This window comes from Python bivittatus, unplaced genomic scaffold, assembly GCF_059951505.1.
Source record: "Python bivittatus isolate LINGU-HERP-01145 unplaced genomic scaffold, Pbiv_v1 ctg000020_np1212, whole genome shotgun sequence".
NCBI lineage: Eukaryota > Metazoa > Chordata > Lepidosauria > Squamata > Pythonidae > Python > Python bivittatus.
This window is the reverse complement of record NW_028277030.1, coordinates 84,984,080-85,002,516: the sequence shown is the minus strand read 5'-3', so window position 1 is coordinate 85,002,516 and position 18,437 is coordinate 84,984,080. Positions and strand designations below refer to the sequence as shown.

General features: G+C 38.0%; 1 protein-coding gene across 1 annotated transcript; it reads right to left on the bottom strand.

The window, feature by feature from the left end:
* Positions 1–3,771: 3,771 nt before the first annotated feature.
* LOC112541713 (uncharacterized) lies at positions 3,772–15,847 on the bottom strand. Its single transcript, XM_025172401.2, has 8 exons — positions 15,601–15,847; positions 15,148–15,363; positions 13,058–13,267; positions 11,093–11,247; positions 10,204–10,366; positions 9,481–9,684; positions 8,634–8,836; positions 3,772–4,995 (listed from the first exon to the last, which is right to left on the bottom strand). Exons 1-8 carry the CDS (start codon positions 15,845–15,847, stop codon positions 3,772–3,774), a joined length of 2,622 nt encoding a protein of 873 aa, XP_025028169.2.
* Positions 15,848–18,437: the final 2,590 nt, after the last annotated feature.

The following is an 18,437-nucleotide window of genomic DNA, read 5'->3' as shown; positions in this document are numbered from 1 at the left end:
TTAAAATGACTAATGCAAAAAAAATGCTTAAATGCTCTTTTATGTAAATACGTTCATTTCAAAATGCTGTAAATACGTTTATTTTTTTGATGCTTTTTAAAAAAAATTTTATTTTTTATTTTATTTTTTTTGCAAATGCTTTTTTAATGTTTAAAAATTCTTTATTCTTAATTAGATAATTTTTAAAAAACAGCAAAAAAATACGCTAAAAGAGTAATATCAATGAAACATGCTTGATTATGTCAGCGGGATGGTTGTGCTTGATGGTTCAGAGCCAGTTTCTGAACATTCGGTTCAATATTGTTAGAGAGATGAAGGCGCAAGTCCCCTCTTTCCACGATTTGGAGTCGACTTCTCTTTTTTGTAAAATTGTAAAAACAGAAATGAAGCGAACGAAGAAACACGGGTCAAATCAAACATTCATATTGAAAGGACGCTCAACGCCCGCGCTGCGATTAATTGCGCGGGAAAACAGCTGACGCATGTGCTGTGCTGCTTGGGATCGGAGAAGAATCGTAGTGTCGAGTTCTTCAAGGTCATCCTACCTAGAATACAAATTCGTCTCACCATTCTTAGAAGTGCGTGAGGGCAGCCATCACGTAAGTTCGTTTTATTGCTGGTACAAATGGTGTAAACCAGATAATCGATTTAATAAATTTTTTGGGGAGTTTTAAAATTAAGTTCGAATGCCAAAACATGCTCATCGCCCCTCTACCGCCCAAAACATGCCCACCGCCCCCCTACTGCCCAAAACAAGTGCACCGCCCCTCAGCATCCTCCCACCGCCCCCCGGGGTGCGGTACCGCCCCCGTTGAGAACCAATGCGATAGATCTTTTCATGGATAGCTGCCCAAAATCATTACTTGCCAATTCTCATAAGAAACGAAAGGAAGGCATTTAACATTAAAAGAGATGTATTATTTTGCAAGTCATATATGTACCTCAGTAAAGTGCATAGACAAACAATTTCAGAATAGACACTCAGTTTATTATTAGAAAAAGGGTAAGACTGATAAATGTTATTAGACTGTGCAAGGTTTTGAATACAAAGGCAAAAAGGTGCCTTGGAGCACATTGGGGCATGTAAGTAGCATCCACCAGCAGTTCTTTAAGGTAGCTGTGTGGCAGGGTGAAGTGCCTAGCCGGAGAAAAGCGGTTGAATCTATGCTAAGATCATGGATTTTTTTAGGGAAGGCAGATGACTCAGCACAAGAGCACATAGGTAGAAAAGGAGGAAATGCTAGAAGGCACCTATAAAGTAGCACATAGATGCCTTAGATATAGAATATAAAAAGAGTAAGGAAAAGCAGAGAAAGGAGTCTTTCTATTTCAGATGCTGCAAGACATGCTGCTGGAGAGGACATCGCCCGGTTAACATCAAGTGAATTGGAGGAATGACCCATTCTGCCAAGTCCAGAGATCTCAGCTCTGGGACAGGAGGAAGACTAGAAGGAAAAGCCTGGAGTGGCTTGTGAGTATAGAAAAACTATGAGGATGGACTTTGTTGTGTGTACAGATATTCGGTTGCTGGACAGTGGAATCTTGTGAGTTAAAGGCTTTGTTTGGCAGCAAAATAGCTGGGAGAAAATTCACAGGCATTCCGGTATCAGTAACAGAAATAAGAGGGGGAGAAGACTCTGTTATAAATTACAAGCGGAAAGTGAGGCAAAGAGATTTGAAAGGGAGGAAAATTAAGTAGGGTAAGATTTGATTTCTTATACAGGTTGTCCTCATTTAGTGACTGTACAATGGCATTGAAAAAGCAACTTTATGACCAATCCTCACATTTACGACCTTCACAGGTCTGTAAAACAAAGAAAAGCTGAACTAAGATCATAAGCACAGTTGCGGTTTCACTTAGGAACCACTTTGCTTAATGACAGAGTTGCCGGTCCCAATTGTGATTGCTAAACGAGGACTACCTGTAGTATATTTATTAAATCACATTACTTCATTAGTATAGGTATCATAGTGTCCAGAATAAAATCCCTCATTTCCTTAACTTCTCTCTCTCTCTCTCTCTCTCTTTGTATCAGCTCCTATCCTAGCCCATTCTCCAATAAGCTGCATCTTTTCTTAAGATTTTTGTGACCACTGCTGCATGATCCTTGGATAAAAAAAAAAAAGGTTTAAGGGCTTTCAGACAGCTGCTACATATGCACCACTACAAAACGCCTTTTGGTCTTTTGGATCCAAAATACCATATAGACCTATATCTAATGATTTTGTACAGGTATTCAGAAGTCTTAAGAAACTCAATGGGATTTAATCTGAATATAAGAATAGGCAGTAACTAAGTTTTGCTGCTCATACCTCACCTGTGATTACATGACATACTGCATGCAAAATTAGTCTTGTGCAAATTCAGCTCATGTGGTTAGTTTATGATTCACAATGTTGTCAGTTGAAAAACATTCTTCAAACATGCTAAGTTTGGTTAGTTTTAGATGAACAATGTCTGGGAGGGAGCGTTGAGTTCATGTATTTTATGAACCCAACCTATTCAGTTATTTTACGGTTCAAAGTATTGTGCAAATTCAGAAAATTGGTTCACTCAGTAAACATGGAAAGCATGTTGCGTAAACACAGCCAAGTAATTCTTGAAGCACATTTCATTCAATATCTGCTGAACATAATAGCCTAAAAATAAATATTCCTGAAAACACCAGGACTTAATTTTGATTAGCTATACATATACTGTAACTACAATACAGATCACTTCTGTATCTTTTATATATCTCCAAAGTTTTAATGTAACTGTTCCTCTCTAAAAATAACTACATGAAGACCTAATAGATTGCTCCTATAAGCTCATTCTGGTATCTTTCATATTTCTGAAGAATTGAAATAGCAGTCTGGTTTCTATTTAGATTAAGCATATATGTCATTTATCTAATTCATGACTATCAAATCTCTCTTCCCCAGAATTCAAGGCACTGTGCAACTATCTCCCATGCTGATATGATCCAGTTCTGTTTACTTGCAGGAAATTCCTTTTTCACGAACAGTCATGCTTTTGAAATGGGTAGTACCTAATATGCCTTTACCCTTATCAGTACTGTAATAAAGAACTGATAGCAACCAAACACATTACATCATTTCTTTAAATACACATATTATCAGGTGGCTAATCTAACATTCTAGACCAGGTTAGAAAAACATATTCTAAACAATAATCAGGTATACATTACTGTTCGGTCTCTTTACATTGCTTTGTCACTATATTGATCATGAAACCAGCAAAATATTGTATCATCTAATCTCTCAGCATTAAGAACAAGTAGCTGGATATGTGGACAATATGATGAACAAAATTTTTCACTTAGAATATACAGTCCTATTTTGCAGCAGCAGAAAATCTTGGAGAGCTACATATTTTATCTTCTTGCATAGGTTGTTAGTCTCAGCCTAACTATGAAGTATAAACAACTTAAGGGCTCATTTAATTTTCAAAAGCAGCAAAATGACAAAAAGGTTTTAATATCTGCCGGGAATCCAGTTCTTTTCGAATTGATTGTATACCTAAGTTATAAAATAATGAAAAATTAAGAAACAATTATTTTCTTAATTATTTTAGAAACAATTATTTGTAAAAGGTATGTAATCAGCCATCAAAAAAGTATACAATATAACACAAGGAAGTTGCTACCAGTAAGTCATACAGATGTAGATCAAATTTTATTAATATTACTAATGAATTCTTATTATTTCTTCTCTTGTGATGGTAAATTGCTAACTTCATCCTCAGCAAATATCACATCATTGCTTTTTCTATGGGGAAGGGTGTTCAGAGTCTTTCAATGATGTTTTATTTTCTTTGGATGTCATTTCTGATTTGGTTACATCTTCCATTGGCCTCAATGTAGCTGTGCTTTGAAGCTGGTTTTGACAACTGTTAGGGTCATCAATATCTTCTAAGGATGCCGTCCTGTCTTCTTTTCTGTGAGAAGTAGAGGGCATGCATCTCAAATGCTCTTCCTCATCACTAATAAAGTCATCTAAAAAAGCAACTCCATCTTCTTTTCTGTGAAGAATGTGCTCCATCTGCTTAGAGTCTGACCTTTCCCGTTTCACGAATGTTGTTTCTGGCACTGTTAGCTCTCGCACAGGTCTTACCCCAGTTGTAATCTCATCTTGTTCTTCCTCATCTCCCTCGTATTCATCCAAGAAGGCCACTCCATCTTCTTTTCTGTGGGGAATGCGCTCCATCTGTTTAGAGTCTGACCTTTCCTGTTTTATGAATGTTGTTTCTGGCATTGTTAGCTCTCGCACAGGCCTTACCCCAGTTGTAATCTCATCTTGTTCTTCCTCATCTCCCTCGTATTCATCCAAGAAGGCCACTCCATCTTCTTTTCTGTGGGGAATGCGGTCCATCTGTTTAGAGTCTGACCTTTCTCTTTTTACAAATGTTGTTTCTGGCACTGTTAGCTCTTGCACAGGCCTTACTTCACTTATAATTTCAGCTTGTTCTTCTTCATCTCCCTCGTATTCATCCAAGAAAGCTACTCCATCTTCTTTTCTGTGGGGAATGCGCTCCATCTGTTTAGAGTCTGACCTTTCCCTTTTCACAAATATTGCATCTGGCACTGTTAGCTCTTGCACAGGCCTCACCTCTGTTGTAATCTCAGCTTGCTCTTCTTCATCTCCCTCATATTCATCCAAGGACACACCATCTTCTTTTCTGTGTGGAATGGGTTCTGCCTGGATCAAGGAGTCTGAAGTTAGACTTTGAAGAGATGTTAATTCTGATTTGCCTAGGTCTTGCTGCCACTCAGCTGTACTCTCACCGTGTTCCTGGAGATCACTTGAATATTCCACAGTACTCACAGAACCCCTTTTGTCTGAGGTAATTTGCGGACTCAGTGTCCCACTTTTAAATGACGTTGCATCTGACTTTAGTATGCTTTTAAAGGACTTTATGCTGAATCCTTTAGAATGGCCTGATGTACTTTGTTCAGGAGATAGCATAGATTTTGTGTATGAGGAAGAAATACTCTATAAGAAAACAAATGAAATTATGAAGGATAATATTAACAATGAGAGTCCAACAGCATACTTCCATTCTGTGGACAAAGGGAGTAATCACTTGCTTTTCCCCACCAAAAAAACACTGAGGCAGATTTTGAGTGACAATGAAGGAGGAAGTTCATACTGAACACATTTCCTCTTGCATAAACTGAATTCACATTAAGTTTCTGAGGTAAAGACAATTACATTTATATATGTCTAATTTTAAAAGTCTGTTGTATCTATTATCATGATCATTGTTCAAATTCTGTTTTTCACCTCCTTCCTCTGGGGCCAATTCCAATCGGTGGTGGTTGGGGAGGAGAGATCCTGCCCTCAGCCCGTTATGTGGGGTGCTGCAAGGTTCGGTACTCTCTCCCCTCCTATTTAATATCTACATGAGGCCGCTGGTGAACTCATCCATCGCCACAAGGTGAGGTATCATCAGTATGCTGATGATACCCAACTATACATCTCTGCCCCTGGCAAAATAAGTGATGCTGTGGATGCCTTATTCTGTTGTATGGAGGCTGTGAGAGACTGGATGGGGAACAACAGGCTTCAACTGAACCCTGGCAAGATTGAGTGGCTGTGGGTTCAGGGTCCTGCCAATTCTGGAACTATACCATCTTTGGTGTTGGATGGGGTGGCGCTGCCCCAGACAGACCCAGTGTGCAATATGGGGGTCCTCCTAGACTTGCAACTCCTGCTGGAAGAGCAGGTGGCAGTTGTGGCTAGGAGGGCCTTTGCACAGCTTTGTTTTGCATCAGTTGTGCCTGTTCCTGGATTGGGAGGCTCTACTCACAGTCACTCATGCCCTAGTCACCTCCAGATTGGACTACGGTAATGCGCTCTACATGGGTCTGCCCTTGAAGAGTATCTGGAAGCTTCAACTGGTGCAGAATGCAGCAGTGCAGACAGTTATGTGTGCTCCTAGAAGAGCACACATTACACCTCTGCTTCGTGAGTTGTATTGGCTGCCGGTTTGTTTCTGGGTCCAATTCAAGGTGCTGGTTTTGACCTTTAAAGCCCTTCATGGCATGGGGCCAGGTTATCTGAGAGACCGCCTCTCCCCAATCACCTCAGCCCATCCCATTGGATCTGGCAGGGAAGGTATGCTATGCATTCCATCAGCCAGGGACTTGCATTTGGTGGGTCCCAGGAGGCAGGCCTTCTCTGCCATGGCTCCCTCCTTGTGGAACATTCTCCCCCCTGAAGTTAGGCTCACCCCTTCCCGGCTGTCATTTAGGAAGTCCCTCAAGACCTGGTTGTGTCATCAGGCCTGGAGGTCCTTGGGAACTGGAGACATTCTTAAATGGCTCCACTGTAATTGATATTCTGCTTTCTCTGTAGGGTTTGTATATTTTAAAATCTATTTTTTTTAAATGTGTGATGTTTTTATTCTAATACTAACTTTTATCTTTTTATAATGCCTGTTTTTATTCACTTGTTATTTTAATTGTTGTACACAGCCCAGAGTTGCTTTGTGTGAGATGGGCAGTTATATAAATGTGATGTATAAATAAATAAAATTAAATAAATAAATAAATAAGATGGACACGGAGTTGTCCTTGAAGACCATCAGGAAGCTACAAGTGGTTCAGAATGCTGTGACATGGGTAGTTATGAGCACACCTTGATATGACCAAATAGCACCACTACTTTGTGAGCTACACTGGCTTCCTATTGACTCCCAAGTGCAATTCAAAGCCCTGGGTCTATTCTATAAAGTCTTACATTGCACAGGGCTGGGCAATTTGTTGGACTATCTTTCCCCAATAATTATTTGCTCATCCCACACTTTTTAATAGGGTGGGCACACTTTAGGTGACTTCCTTGAAACAATGCCATCTGATGGGTCCCAGGAGGTGTGCCTTTTCCACTATGGCATCTGTTCTCTGGAATAAACTCCTCCCCCTCCCCCCCAGTGTACAATTAGACCAACGCTATTGGTCTTCAGAAAGGCATGAAAAACCTAGCTTTCTTCTCAGGTGTTGGGTCTGGAATGATTGGCGTTCCCACCCAGAGCAGGGTAGGAAGGTGTGTCCCTGGCTGCCAGAACTACGTTCTGTTCCATGGAAATGTCAAGACTGGGGAAACCACTCAAGCTCATAAATAATCTTGAATAGATGCTGTTGCCAGGTATCTGGTCCAGATAGATTATATACAGATAGTCCTTGTTTAGTGACTGCCTTGGACAGTAACTGTTAGCAGTTGGGATGTTGATAAAAAAATAATTTTTGACCAATGACCTCATTTACAACCTCCCCCCCCCCCACTTTCTTGCAGAGCAGAGAGATTGCCTAAATAAGCGATCTCTTCCTGAGCTGCTTTTCTCCACAGCCCAAGATAACAAGCTCAGTTCTATGACCTTAATTAGCTGGCTCACAGCTGCTGCCTGAAACTGACAAGACCTTAATCAGTTTCACACCTTCAGCTTTTGTTTGCCTCCTTAGCAGCAGGCAACCCCCAGCACCCTAAGCAAACAGCCAGGGCTAGCACATTCCTTTCTATATGTATTTCCATTGTGTGCCTGCTTACTCTCTTGTAATTCCTTCCTCTCCAATGATTGTAAATACAAACATTAATTTCCTTCTTGCTAATTATCCCAACATGAGGGTGAGCATTCCAAAGGGCAGGGAAGTGGGGGAAAAGGGGCTATAAGATTTGCCCTTTTACCCAGCTTCCTCATGAGTTGAGTTCTGGAAACCTTCCCCGCTGTGTGGGCTCACCCAGCCAAATGGAGTCCTATCCTTCTGACACTGTAAGACAAAGGACAGCTGAAGTAAAATTGCAAGTGCAATCATGGTCGTGTGATTCTTCACTTAGCAACTGCTTCACTTAATGACCAAGTTGCTGGTCCCAACTGTGGACACTAAACAAGGACTACCTGTACAGTATTTGAGGCAGACAAGACAGGCACTGAGGCCTCAATCTGGACATTCAGATGCTATGGATTCAACAGCTTTTAAGTACTGTTTCCAATGAGTTGCTGACAGGAAAAGTAATTATATCAGGCCTCCTTTATGGATATCTGATATTGTTGGTGAGAGTGTATATCATACATTTTTCCCACACAAAAGGGGCATAAGCTATGTTCAGGGTGGGTTACCCCTCCACTACTGGCATTTACCAAAAGGGCTTTCAAGGACCTTAAAGGCAAACCCTAAGGAAATCATATTTATTTTTTGCATTTGTCTAGGAACAAACAAACAAAAATGAATAAAATGACCCCCCAAAAAAGAAAATAACACAATTGGGAAACAAATCTCTGGAGAAATTGGCTAAACATGTTGCAACTGAGGCAGTTTTAAAACATTAGTTGGAACCACACAAAGGGCAGGGATTCATGCCTAAATCTCTAAAGTCTGAGATGTTTAAATGAGTCTTTGTGTAGCTGGCACATCATGTTCATGCAAATCACAAAGACCATGATGAACATTTAATATTAATTTTTCTACCATCTTTCAACAGAAATAGTAATAATGTGAAAGGGACATTGTGATAAAATGCCTACTCAAGACCAGACTGGCACAGAATTCACACTACCAAACAAACACACACACACACACACAAAGGCTGAATCTCATTGTTTAGAGAAAGAAATATCAACAAATACTCCTTACCCCTAATGAAGGAGTTGGTGATTGCCAAGGGACTATGGTATTGGTTATGATACATACAGAAGCATTAATGTAGTTTTTCGTTGACTGAACTGCTTCTCTTTGCAACCAAGGTATTAAAGCAAGTATGCTAGCTGCTGCAATATAGCAAATCCCGGTTACTACAAAGCCAATGGTGTAACTGCCATACATGTCATACACTATACCTGAAACACAAATATGTTGTTTACTTTCTGTGTTCCTTTCCCAAAACAGAATTTTCTTTCAAATGATACCACACACGTCAGTATGAAATAGATTTAAGTAATCACAGCACATACCTTCCTGATCCTAAAAGTTATACAGGTAGTCCCTGTTTAACTATGTTAATTGGGACTGGAAACTCCATCATTAAGCAAAGCAGTCGTAAGTCAAAAAAAACCATGACCACACTGCTTAGCGATGGCGGTTCTGGTAGTCCCCAGTTTCCATTGTTAAGCAAGGACTGTGCAGGTCATTAAGCAAGGTCCTTACAGGACGGCAACTTGCCAGCTTCCCCATTGACTTTGCTTGTAGGAAGCCAGCAGGGAAGGCTGCAAATCGTGATCACATGACTGTGGGATGCTGCAGCGGCTGTAAATATGAGGCCTGGTCATAACTACCACTTGTTCAGTGTCATCATAAGTTTGAATGGTTGCTGAATGAGTGGTCATTAAACAAGGACCACCTGTACAGGCATACACAGAAAAGAAATAGGAAAGCCATAGGAAGAGTCAGTTCTTGGACAGATTAACAGTAAAGTTTTATCTAGGCTAACAATGTTCAGTTGTATCTGTACAGAAAAATCACACAATCACACTAACTGGTTTACCTGCAAAGGGTGGACCAAAACAGCTAATTGCATTGACAGCCATCATAAATCCCCATGCAACAGGCATTCTCTCTGCTCCCACCAAATCAAATGTAAGGACAGGTAGGAGAACATAGTTTCCTGCATCAAAAAATCCCAAAAGGGAGCAGATGGCTACAAGAGAGGCAAAAGATGTGCAGTGAGGAATAATAAAGTAGACCACACCTGAAAAACAAAACAAAACATGAAGGAAGTATGCTTCAGTATGAACAAAACATGTTTATTAACCCTGTAATGGAAACTGAGATAGAACAATGATCATCAGGCTTTGCCACTGCTAATTTCCAATAATTTAGTTCTGCCTACTAAGAATTTTCTGTTTCTCAAGCAGCAGAGTTGTCTTCCATGCACCATACTGAGGAATCTATGCATTGGTTCCACACACCTAGTACCCTCTGCTGGAGTAGCATAAGGAAGTCAGGTTCTCCCAACTTAGTATCCACCTCAGGTCTATGATTCCATTTCCCCAATTCCCAATCATCATGCTGACCAGCGACTGTGGGATATTGTCTCAAGAAAACTAGGCAACAATTAACTTAAGGCACAGCTTTAACTTGCAGTTGTGCTGACATAATTGACATCTGCAAGAAGTGATACTATAGGTGCTTCTAGAACCATAATGCTATATTAAAACGTTTTGATTTCTCAGACAAAACACATCCAGAAGCTTATTCTGAAACTTACCAACAGATAATATGGATGCCTGATTAAGATAAAGTCGGTCAATATTTTCAATATCACAAATTTTTCCAAACAGAAGACAACTAATCATGCTGCTTACTCCAAGTCCTACCATAATGTAGGATGCTTTTTCCAATGGAATACCCAAATCATCTGCATGTTTCATCTGTAAGAAAAGCAACAGCTATTTTTAACATGTTAGATTTCATTTTTCAAAAGTACTCTGTGTTTGGTGGACACTAGTTATAACTAAGCTAACAGTAATTAAGTATAAGCTTAAGTGACACTTGTTTAAAGGTTTATGCAAACAGTCAGCAAAAGGAAATAGATGTGATTAACTGACAATCCAAACATTTCATACTCCTTCTACCTTCATTGCCTACATCAGCATTCTCCAATCTGCTGCCTCCATAATTCATAGCCAAAGATCATACTGAGAGGGGGCTATGGGATTTGATCCAATACATGAAGAGGACATCAAATTTAGATCCTGAGGCAATGACACCATGTTTTCTTACAAAAACATTCCTCAAAGGTAATCCAGAAAGTATTATTCAAGTCTTGAAAGTTACTGCAGACTAGACTGCAGTTGGTATATCTGACACTATTGAAATAAAGTTACCCTTGTTAGCAATGACCACCTACCTATTATGCACAAGTTGCAGCCTTACTCCTACTAAAAATAAATCAATTTGACCCAGGTTGATGTAGCCCACTCCTGCCCCTCAATTTCTTCTCCAAATTTTAGTAAGGATTAAAACATTGGAAAAGATTGAATGCTAGCCACATGTCTTAATGTATTTAGAATATACATGCTTTACATATGCTATAAAAATATGGAGCATTCTAAGCTATAGCAGAAAAGTAAAAAAAAAAAGTAACTACAACTTACCATATGCACAAAAGGTATGTAGAATCCAAATTTTGCTAATCCAAGAGAACTGACCCATACCTCAAAAATACGATCTTTCCACAAACCTAAATCAACTATAAAACCTCTTAGTGGTGATGTCTTAAATTTTTCAACTACACTTGGATGAGTTCTATCTTTAAAATAAAAAGTAAAAACAAAACAAATCATTGCTACTATTTTCACAATGCCATTGAATTATACTGATGAAGTTCATCATTAGAAAGCAATAAATAAAACAATTACTTGTAACCTGAATCACATAAAGAACATATGACAAATGTGCACAGAACAGATTTGTGTGATGTTTAACCAATTATTTTGAGGCTGATGATTGCAAAGAATGATTTTGTGTACCATAAGAACCTATGCAAACATTTCTCGCTGGACATGCTGGAGCAGGTAGGGCCGTTAGGGAGAATCAGTTCCTTGTGGCAGGAACAATTTTCCTTTATCATGCATAGGCACCACACTAGCCTTCTCCTATCCTAGTGCCTACAATTCCCATAATCCAGTCAACATGCTCGGTGGGGATGTGTAAAGGGCATAAGGAATGGCCTTGAAAAACATGAGGAAGAGCCACTACCAAGGCAACAATCAGACAAGCGTGGCTTAAATCCATTCCAAGAAACTAATCTGAGTAAACATCTCAGACAGCACATTCAGACTTGCAAGATTCTATTACTATAGCTGTTCCAATTAAAGTAGTTTTAGACCTATATGGCACTGGTTTCTTAGTCTGGTCTACTTTATAGGGCTGACGGGATAATGGGAGTTACAATTCAACTCAGTTTTCCCTAGGTTGAGGAAGTTTGTTCTAGATACTTGAAGCAACTACTTAAATTAGTAATCTGCATTCCTAGAAGCAAACAGCGTGGATGATTTAAGAAATGGGTTGGGTTGCTTAGGTGCAGTCACGGGGTATAAACTCTGGGATATTAACTCAAAAAGTTTGTTTTCAGTTTTCCAGGCACATGTCACCCATAATCTTCTTAACAAGATTTACTGAAATGAAAGGGATAGGGAGCATAAATTTCAGGAACTAGACTATTTCCAGTGGAATGGCTTTATCTTCTAAAGCATTATGGCAGGTCTTTCCTAATTAATTTGTGACAGCTTTTCTGTGAACAGAAAAGCTACCATATAAATTTATTAAATAAATAAAATAAACAGTCAAGAGGCAGATCTCTTTATTGATAACGGTCTTTATTGATAATGGTTGAGCTTGCAGGTATCTATTTACATAATCCTCTCCTGAATTCTTATCAGCTGAGAACCCAACTTACATTGGAGACAGAATCATAAATGAGAGCAGGTGATAGGAAATAGGTCATTTAGGAAGAGTAGAAGTGTGTTTGTAACATATAATTCTGTCTGTAGTCAATAGTTACATATTATCTTATTAAAAATTTGTCCCAGTATTACCAACACATTATTTAAATGAAATGAGAAAGGGACTTTGGAAAGCTGTCTATGAAAAGGTGAGGAGATAAAGCAGGGTCACCTTTTAGTTTAAGCAAGTGCAAGTTTTCTTATTCTTGAGGGATAAATGACATCCACCAAATTTTTCCCTTCTATTAAAAGGAACAAAAGCCAACAAGTGGCCCTATTGAGAAGAATCATGTACCTCTTACATAATTTGTATTTGCTGTATGACACGGTCCATTGGTGCCTTCAGTCTAAAAACTGCATCCCAGATTGGGATCAAATTGCAAACCTCATGGTTGTAATATTTGTCCCAAATGTTGGATTTTCTTATTTCTTTTTATTCCCATTTTGTTATTTATTTATTACTGAGAGTGCTATTTTGTCTACTGTTTGGGGGAATTCAAAAGCCGGCAGGGAATTATTTTTTGTGTTATTTTGTATTATTGTTTTACCAAATATGGATCCCCCCACCATGGAAAAGGAGATATTTAATTAAAAATGCCCAAAGCAGTTACATACGTTTTTGAAGAGGCTTGTATGCAAATCCAGCAAAAATACATATGGATAGAATTCCACTATATACACGTAAACTTTCTCTCCATCCAAGTTTCTCAATTAGATAATTATGAAGTTTATTCTGTACGAAAGTTCCTGCAGCCCCTCCAGCCATCACTAATCCAGTGGCAAATGAGCGCTTTGTAGTAAAATAAAGGCTAACCATTATCAGGCCTATAAAGAAATACAATAATTAAAAACAGTTGTTTTATACTGAAGTCCAGTCACTTCTCACTGTGTTAAGTCTTATTAATCATGAGAAACAGAACTGTGAAAGGAGAGAGTTTACATGTACAGCTACTTCTTTGCATTGGCCCTGGCAAAAAATGATGGTACTATTTGTAGTCAATGAGGCTTGCTCTCCGTTGCATTGTATTAAAAACACATATGCTGGGGTCATTTGCAAGCCAGACTTATTTTAAACCTGATGAATGAAATAACTGGAATTTACTTCCTCTGTAATGGGCAGGATGAAATTTTATAAGTATGCAAGTTTTGGTGGGGGGCATTTCCTAGCCCTTCAAGTCCCTTTAGAAATCATTCCAGAAGTCTGGAGACTTTCTTGATCAGCTCTCAATGCATCTTAGGCAGCTATAGCAAGAAGACAAATACAGGTAAACTGAAAAGGGCTAAAATAGGCATATTAAACTTATCACAGACTTAACAGACCTACTACATTTGTTTCAACTCAAAAAATCAACATATTACTCAGCATTATGTCTTAAATTCTGGCATTTTGCCCCCTTTTCTAACAGTATGATGGGGAGGGCATTCTGGAGTTGTAGAAAAGAAGCCAGGAGTAGAATTTCCCAAAGCCTAGTGTAAGTTACGGTTGCACAGCATTTCTTGGACTGAGAGCCAGTTTAGCCTTGAGCCACATGCTAGATGGTAGATGAGACACTCCAAAAAAATAATAGTTTAGGTTAGGACAAACTAAACTTGACTTCATTTACATTTAATTAAAAACTAATACAGTGTATTAAACTTATTACATTTCAGTCATTTATTTAATTCCTTCACTCTCATTAAAAATGACATGGTAACAACTTTTTGTAAATCTCTTGAGAGACCCGTCAACAGAGGCTATGTACTTCTGGTGTAGATCACAATGGAACAACAGTGGCCAGTATGAGTTAGGATAATAGTTGTCTTATGTATTTTCTTTACTGAATTATATATTTGCTAAAATGTACATCCTATAGGATGACTTTGATTTGCATCAATCTGAATCCATACATCTAATGATTAAAAAAAAGATATAATCAATTCTTAGTGGAATATAAAGGGCAGGGAAAAATTACTTTCTAGCCCTATCAAATTAAGTGTTCTTCCCCTGTAAACTACAAATGCAACTTTCATTAACTTTCCATAATATTTAGGATATATTTTTAAAAATGTATATATCCTTTATTTTCCGTTCCCTCCTAATGGATATGATAAGCTCTGAGAAAGAAAATATCACAGTTTAACAAAGAATCCATTTATAAAACTGTTTTTAGAATCAGGTATTCTATGTGTACTGTTGTGTTCACATATAAAAGTAAAACAATTTATGTAATGATTTGCAAAAATGTGAAGGCGTATTCAAAATGTGTTTTAGACTATGGAGTCCTTGGGGTTCTCTGAGCTTGGCTGTTTTCTTGCAAACATTTCATCACCTCACTAAGTAACATCTTCAGTGCGTTTTAGACTGCAAGTTTTTAATTGAACAAACCCAATAAACTGTACAAAAACAGTATCAGAGACAGTGAGATTGAATAAGATAAAAGATCATATTCTCTTCTGTTGTTTAGTGTTTTTTAAACAGTACATTTTTCAGTTTTTTGCAACTTCCAACACATTTTGGGAAACTAAAATGTATAAATGATACCTTGTTCTAAATATGTACTTTTGTGAATTATACATCTTATCATAACAAAAAATGTTATTATTTTCTCATGAAAAAGTACTGCCTACATTATGACATTTTTTCTTTCACAAAAGAAAAGCAAAACAAAAATATGTTTTCGAAAACAGAACATGTGACTAAATTTGACTTTAGTGTAAAGTGTTACCTGGAGTGTAAGCCAGACTTGATCCCACACCAACAATGATTCCATGTGTAAAAAACAGCAAACGTAAATCATGAGTATAGGATGAACACACTAGACCACATATGACCACTAGATCTCCAATTATCGCCACTTTTATAGCTCCATACTTCACCAGAAGTTTTCCAGAAACAGGACCAAAAATCATAATGGAAGCATAGCTGACAGATCCAATCCAGGCTTAGAAAGACAAATACATTTAATTAAACATATAAAAAATAAGAACAAATTAATTATTGCATGTTTCACCGATGTAAATTATTCTAATTCTTGTGGTCTTCAAGAGCACTGGTATACAAGTTAAACTGCTTGCTTACAGACTGTTAAGCAAGATATAATTGAAAAATAAAACTGTGGTACAAATATATCAAAGCTATGCTGGAAATTATCTTAATATATCATGTGACAATGACTTACCTATCCGTGAGTTACTGGATTTAAATGTGTCAAGAAGTGGCAGCATGTAAACACCAAAGGCGCTATGAAATCCACTGACAAGCAAGCAATGAGTAGCAGCAGCTACAACTACAACCCAACCCCAACCCCCATTTGGAGGGGGATGTAAAAAAGAGATATCTTTCTTGATCTCATCCAGAGTACATGTTCTTCTTAATCTGTGTTTAGTCATACGTATCACAGAACGAATGTTTTCTAATGTAGGCATGACTGGGAAAAGAGAACTGCAGAGAAAAAAGGAGTATTAGTCTCTCATGTAGAAAAGGCTCAGCACACCTGTTCAATAAACAGAATTTTCTTACTAAGGCAGCATGCACATACAGGTGGTCCTCAGGTTATGACCACTCATTCAGCGACCATTCAAACTTGCAATGGTGCTGTATGAGGGTGACTTACACAACCGGTCCTCAGAGTTCTGGCAATCACAGTGTCCCTGCGGTCACATGATTGAGATCTGGGCGCTTGGCACCTGGATTGCAATTACAACATTGCAGCAAGCTGCTATCATGTGACTGTGATTTCTGACTTTCCCTGCTGGCTTCCCACAAGCAAAGTCAATGGGGAAGCCAGCAGGAAGTCACGGTCATGTAAGGTCCTCGCTTAATGACAGCAACCGGGACTGCTGGAACTGCTGTTGCTAAGCAGTGTGGTCACATGATGTTGCACTTTACCACTGCATCGCTTAGCCATGGCAATTCCAGTCCCAACTGCCATCATAACCCAAGACCTACCTATACTGCTCCCTGCCAAAGCTGACTTGACTATTTACAACTTTTCAGAAGTTGTCTAAAATATGTTACACATGGACAATTCCTAGAAGCATAATATCACAAGTAATTTTATAAGCCTATAAAGGTAATTGTACTGATCTGCAAATATTTGACTGTTAGAGAAATGCTTGATATAAGAGGATTTTTTCCTTGTTTCCGCTAACATTTTTAATACCAGACACATGCTGTTGGGAAGCATAAACAGGATCTAGTTAAAATATCTTCTACTTCAATTTGCTAACTTCAAACTCAAACACCTTGAAACTATAAATTAGTTTTTGATAAAAGCAGAGAATATAATTCTGATAGAAAGCTATCCCTTAAAAACACTTTTCATTCTGGTACTGTTTTTCCTAAAATCTATGGATCAATATATTTCTAAATGGAAGGTTTTGTACACACATACTCAAGATACAAAATAGGGTTACTGTGTTAGTATATCAAGTCACTTACCTGACACAATTTATCTACAGAAAAATCATTTAACTTGATTATATAGAGAACAGCTATACAAACTGGAAAAATACAGAGATTGTGAAATCATTCTAGTTTCGGTTCCTTGTTTTTCTTAAAGTTTGTTCTTTTTGCCTAAAAGTAGAAATAAAAAGAAATTATTCAGGGAATAGATTTTATTAAAAACACACACATATTTCATTATCTTATTGTCCTATTATCTAGAAAGTTGCAATAAGTAATTTTATGCTTATTTAGAGTGGAAATAGTATGGCTATGCAGGCTTCTGAAGATAAAGAAATGCTCTAGAAGATGCCAAGGGGCAAAGGGGCACTAATGCAGCATTGGTCTGCAACTCCTTAAAACAGCTGCACCTTATCCTGGAATCACACAGCTGCTGCACAAAGATACATTTAATTTGAGGAGGTGCACAGAGTTGCTGCAGTCACACCTTGCAGGTTCTGAAGCACATTTTTGTCTTTAAATGAAAAACCTACACAATCTTATAGTATTTCTTTTTTAAAAAGAAATATGATAACAGCTTATTATTTATTTAAAACTAAGATGGGCAACCATCTGAACATAAACTACATTTAATCCATGGTCTAACTTTATGCAACCCCCAGCAACTGTTATTTTCCATTCCCTCCTGTTCCAAGTGACACATGGAAGACAAAGAGTACTGGCAGGCTGAAACCTAGGATGCCTGATCACAGATTGAAATGAAATGCTTATACAGTCCACTGTTTCATGTCATGCATAGCTTAGTCCTTCCAAAGTGGTATACACATTCTTTTATCTACCCATATTCCTCACCTCCAAATGAAATATTCATCATTCGAGATAGGTTCCCATACAAGGGCTACAAGTAACTATTACTACTGGAAAGTCATATCGATAGTCCTATGACTATCACATCAAAAATTAGCAATTGTAGAACAAACATTTTGAATTAATACTCCAACTTCAGTCCCACAACAATAAAATCATAATCACATTCTCTGGTTTGCCTAATGAAGTATTTTGTAACCATGTTGAGCTCAAAAGTATCTTGTTTAAAGTTTTCTAAATAATCTGCCACCAATTTAAAAGGATATGGCCTTCTAACAGTATTTCAGAAGACATGTAAATAATTAATTTCACTTACTTCTTTCCATTTCTCATAAAGGTACTGGTTTAGGAATATTCAATAATTATTTTTTTAAGGAATCTTTAACAAGCATTAACAACAGGACTTCTTAAATAACACATGTTTAAATAAGTGCCAAAGCCCAGAGGTGAATCACTTAGACATTGAATTCTTCAATAAATGTGCTTCAGCAGAAGTAAATTAATCCAGCGAGACAATATCATGTAAAGTCCAATTAACCTCACATCCAGTTCCTCCTCCCATATTATATGCATAACTTAATACCTCTTTCTTTTCATTGTACCCTATGACAATGCCATTGTTAGGTGCCCTCCATGTTTGGCTGTCAACCTTTTCCCTCTCTTTTCCTTCCCCCATAGAGGAGTCGAGATGCCTCCTTCTTTTGAGCCATTCCGTATTTTCCTCCTTTTCCCAACAGTGAGCCT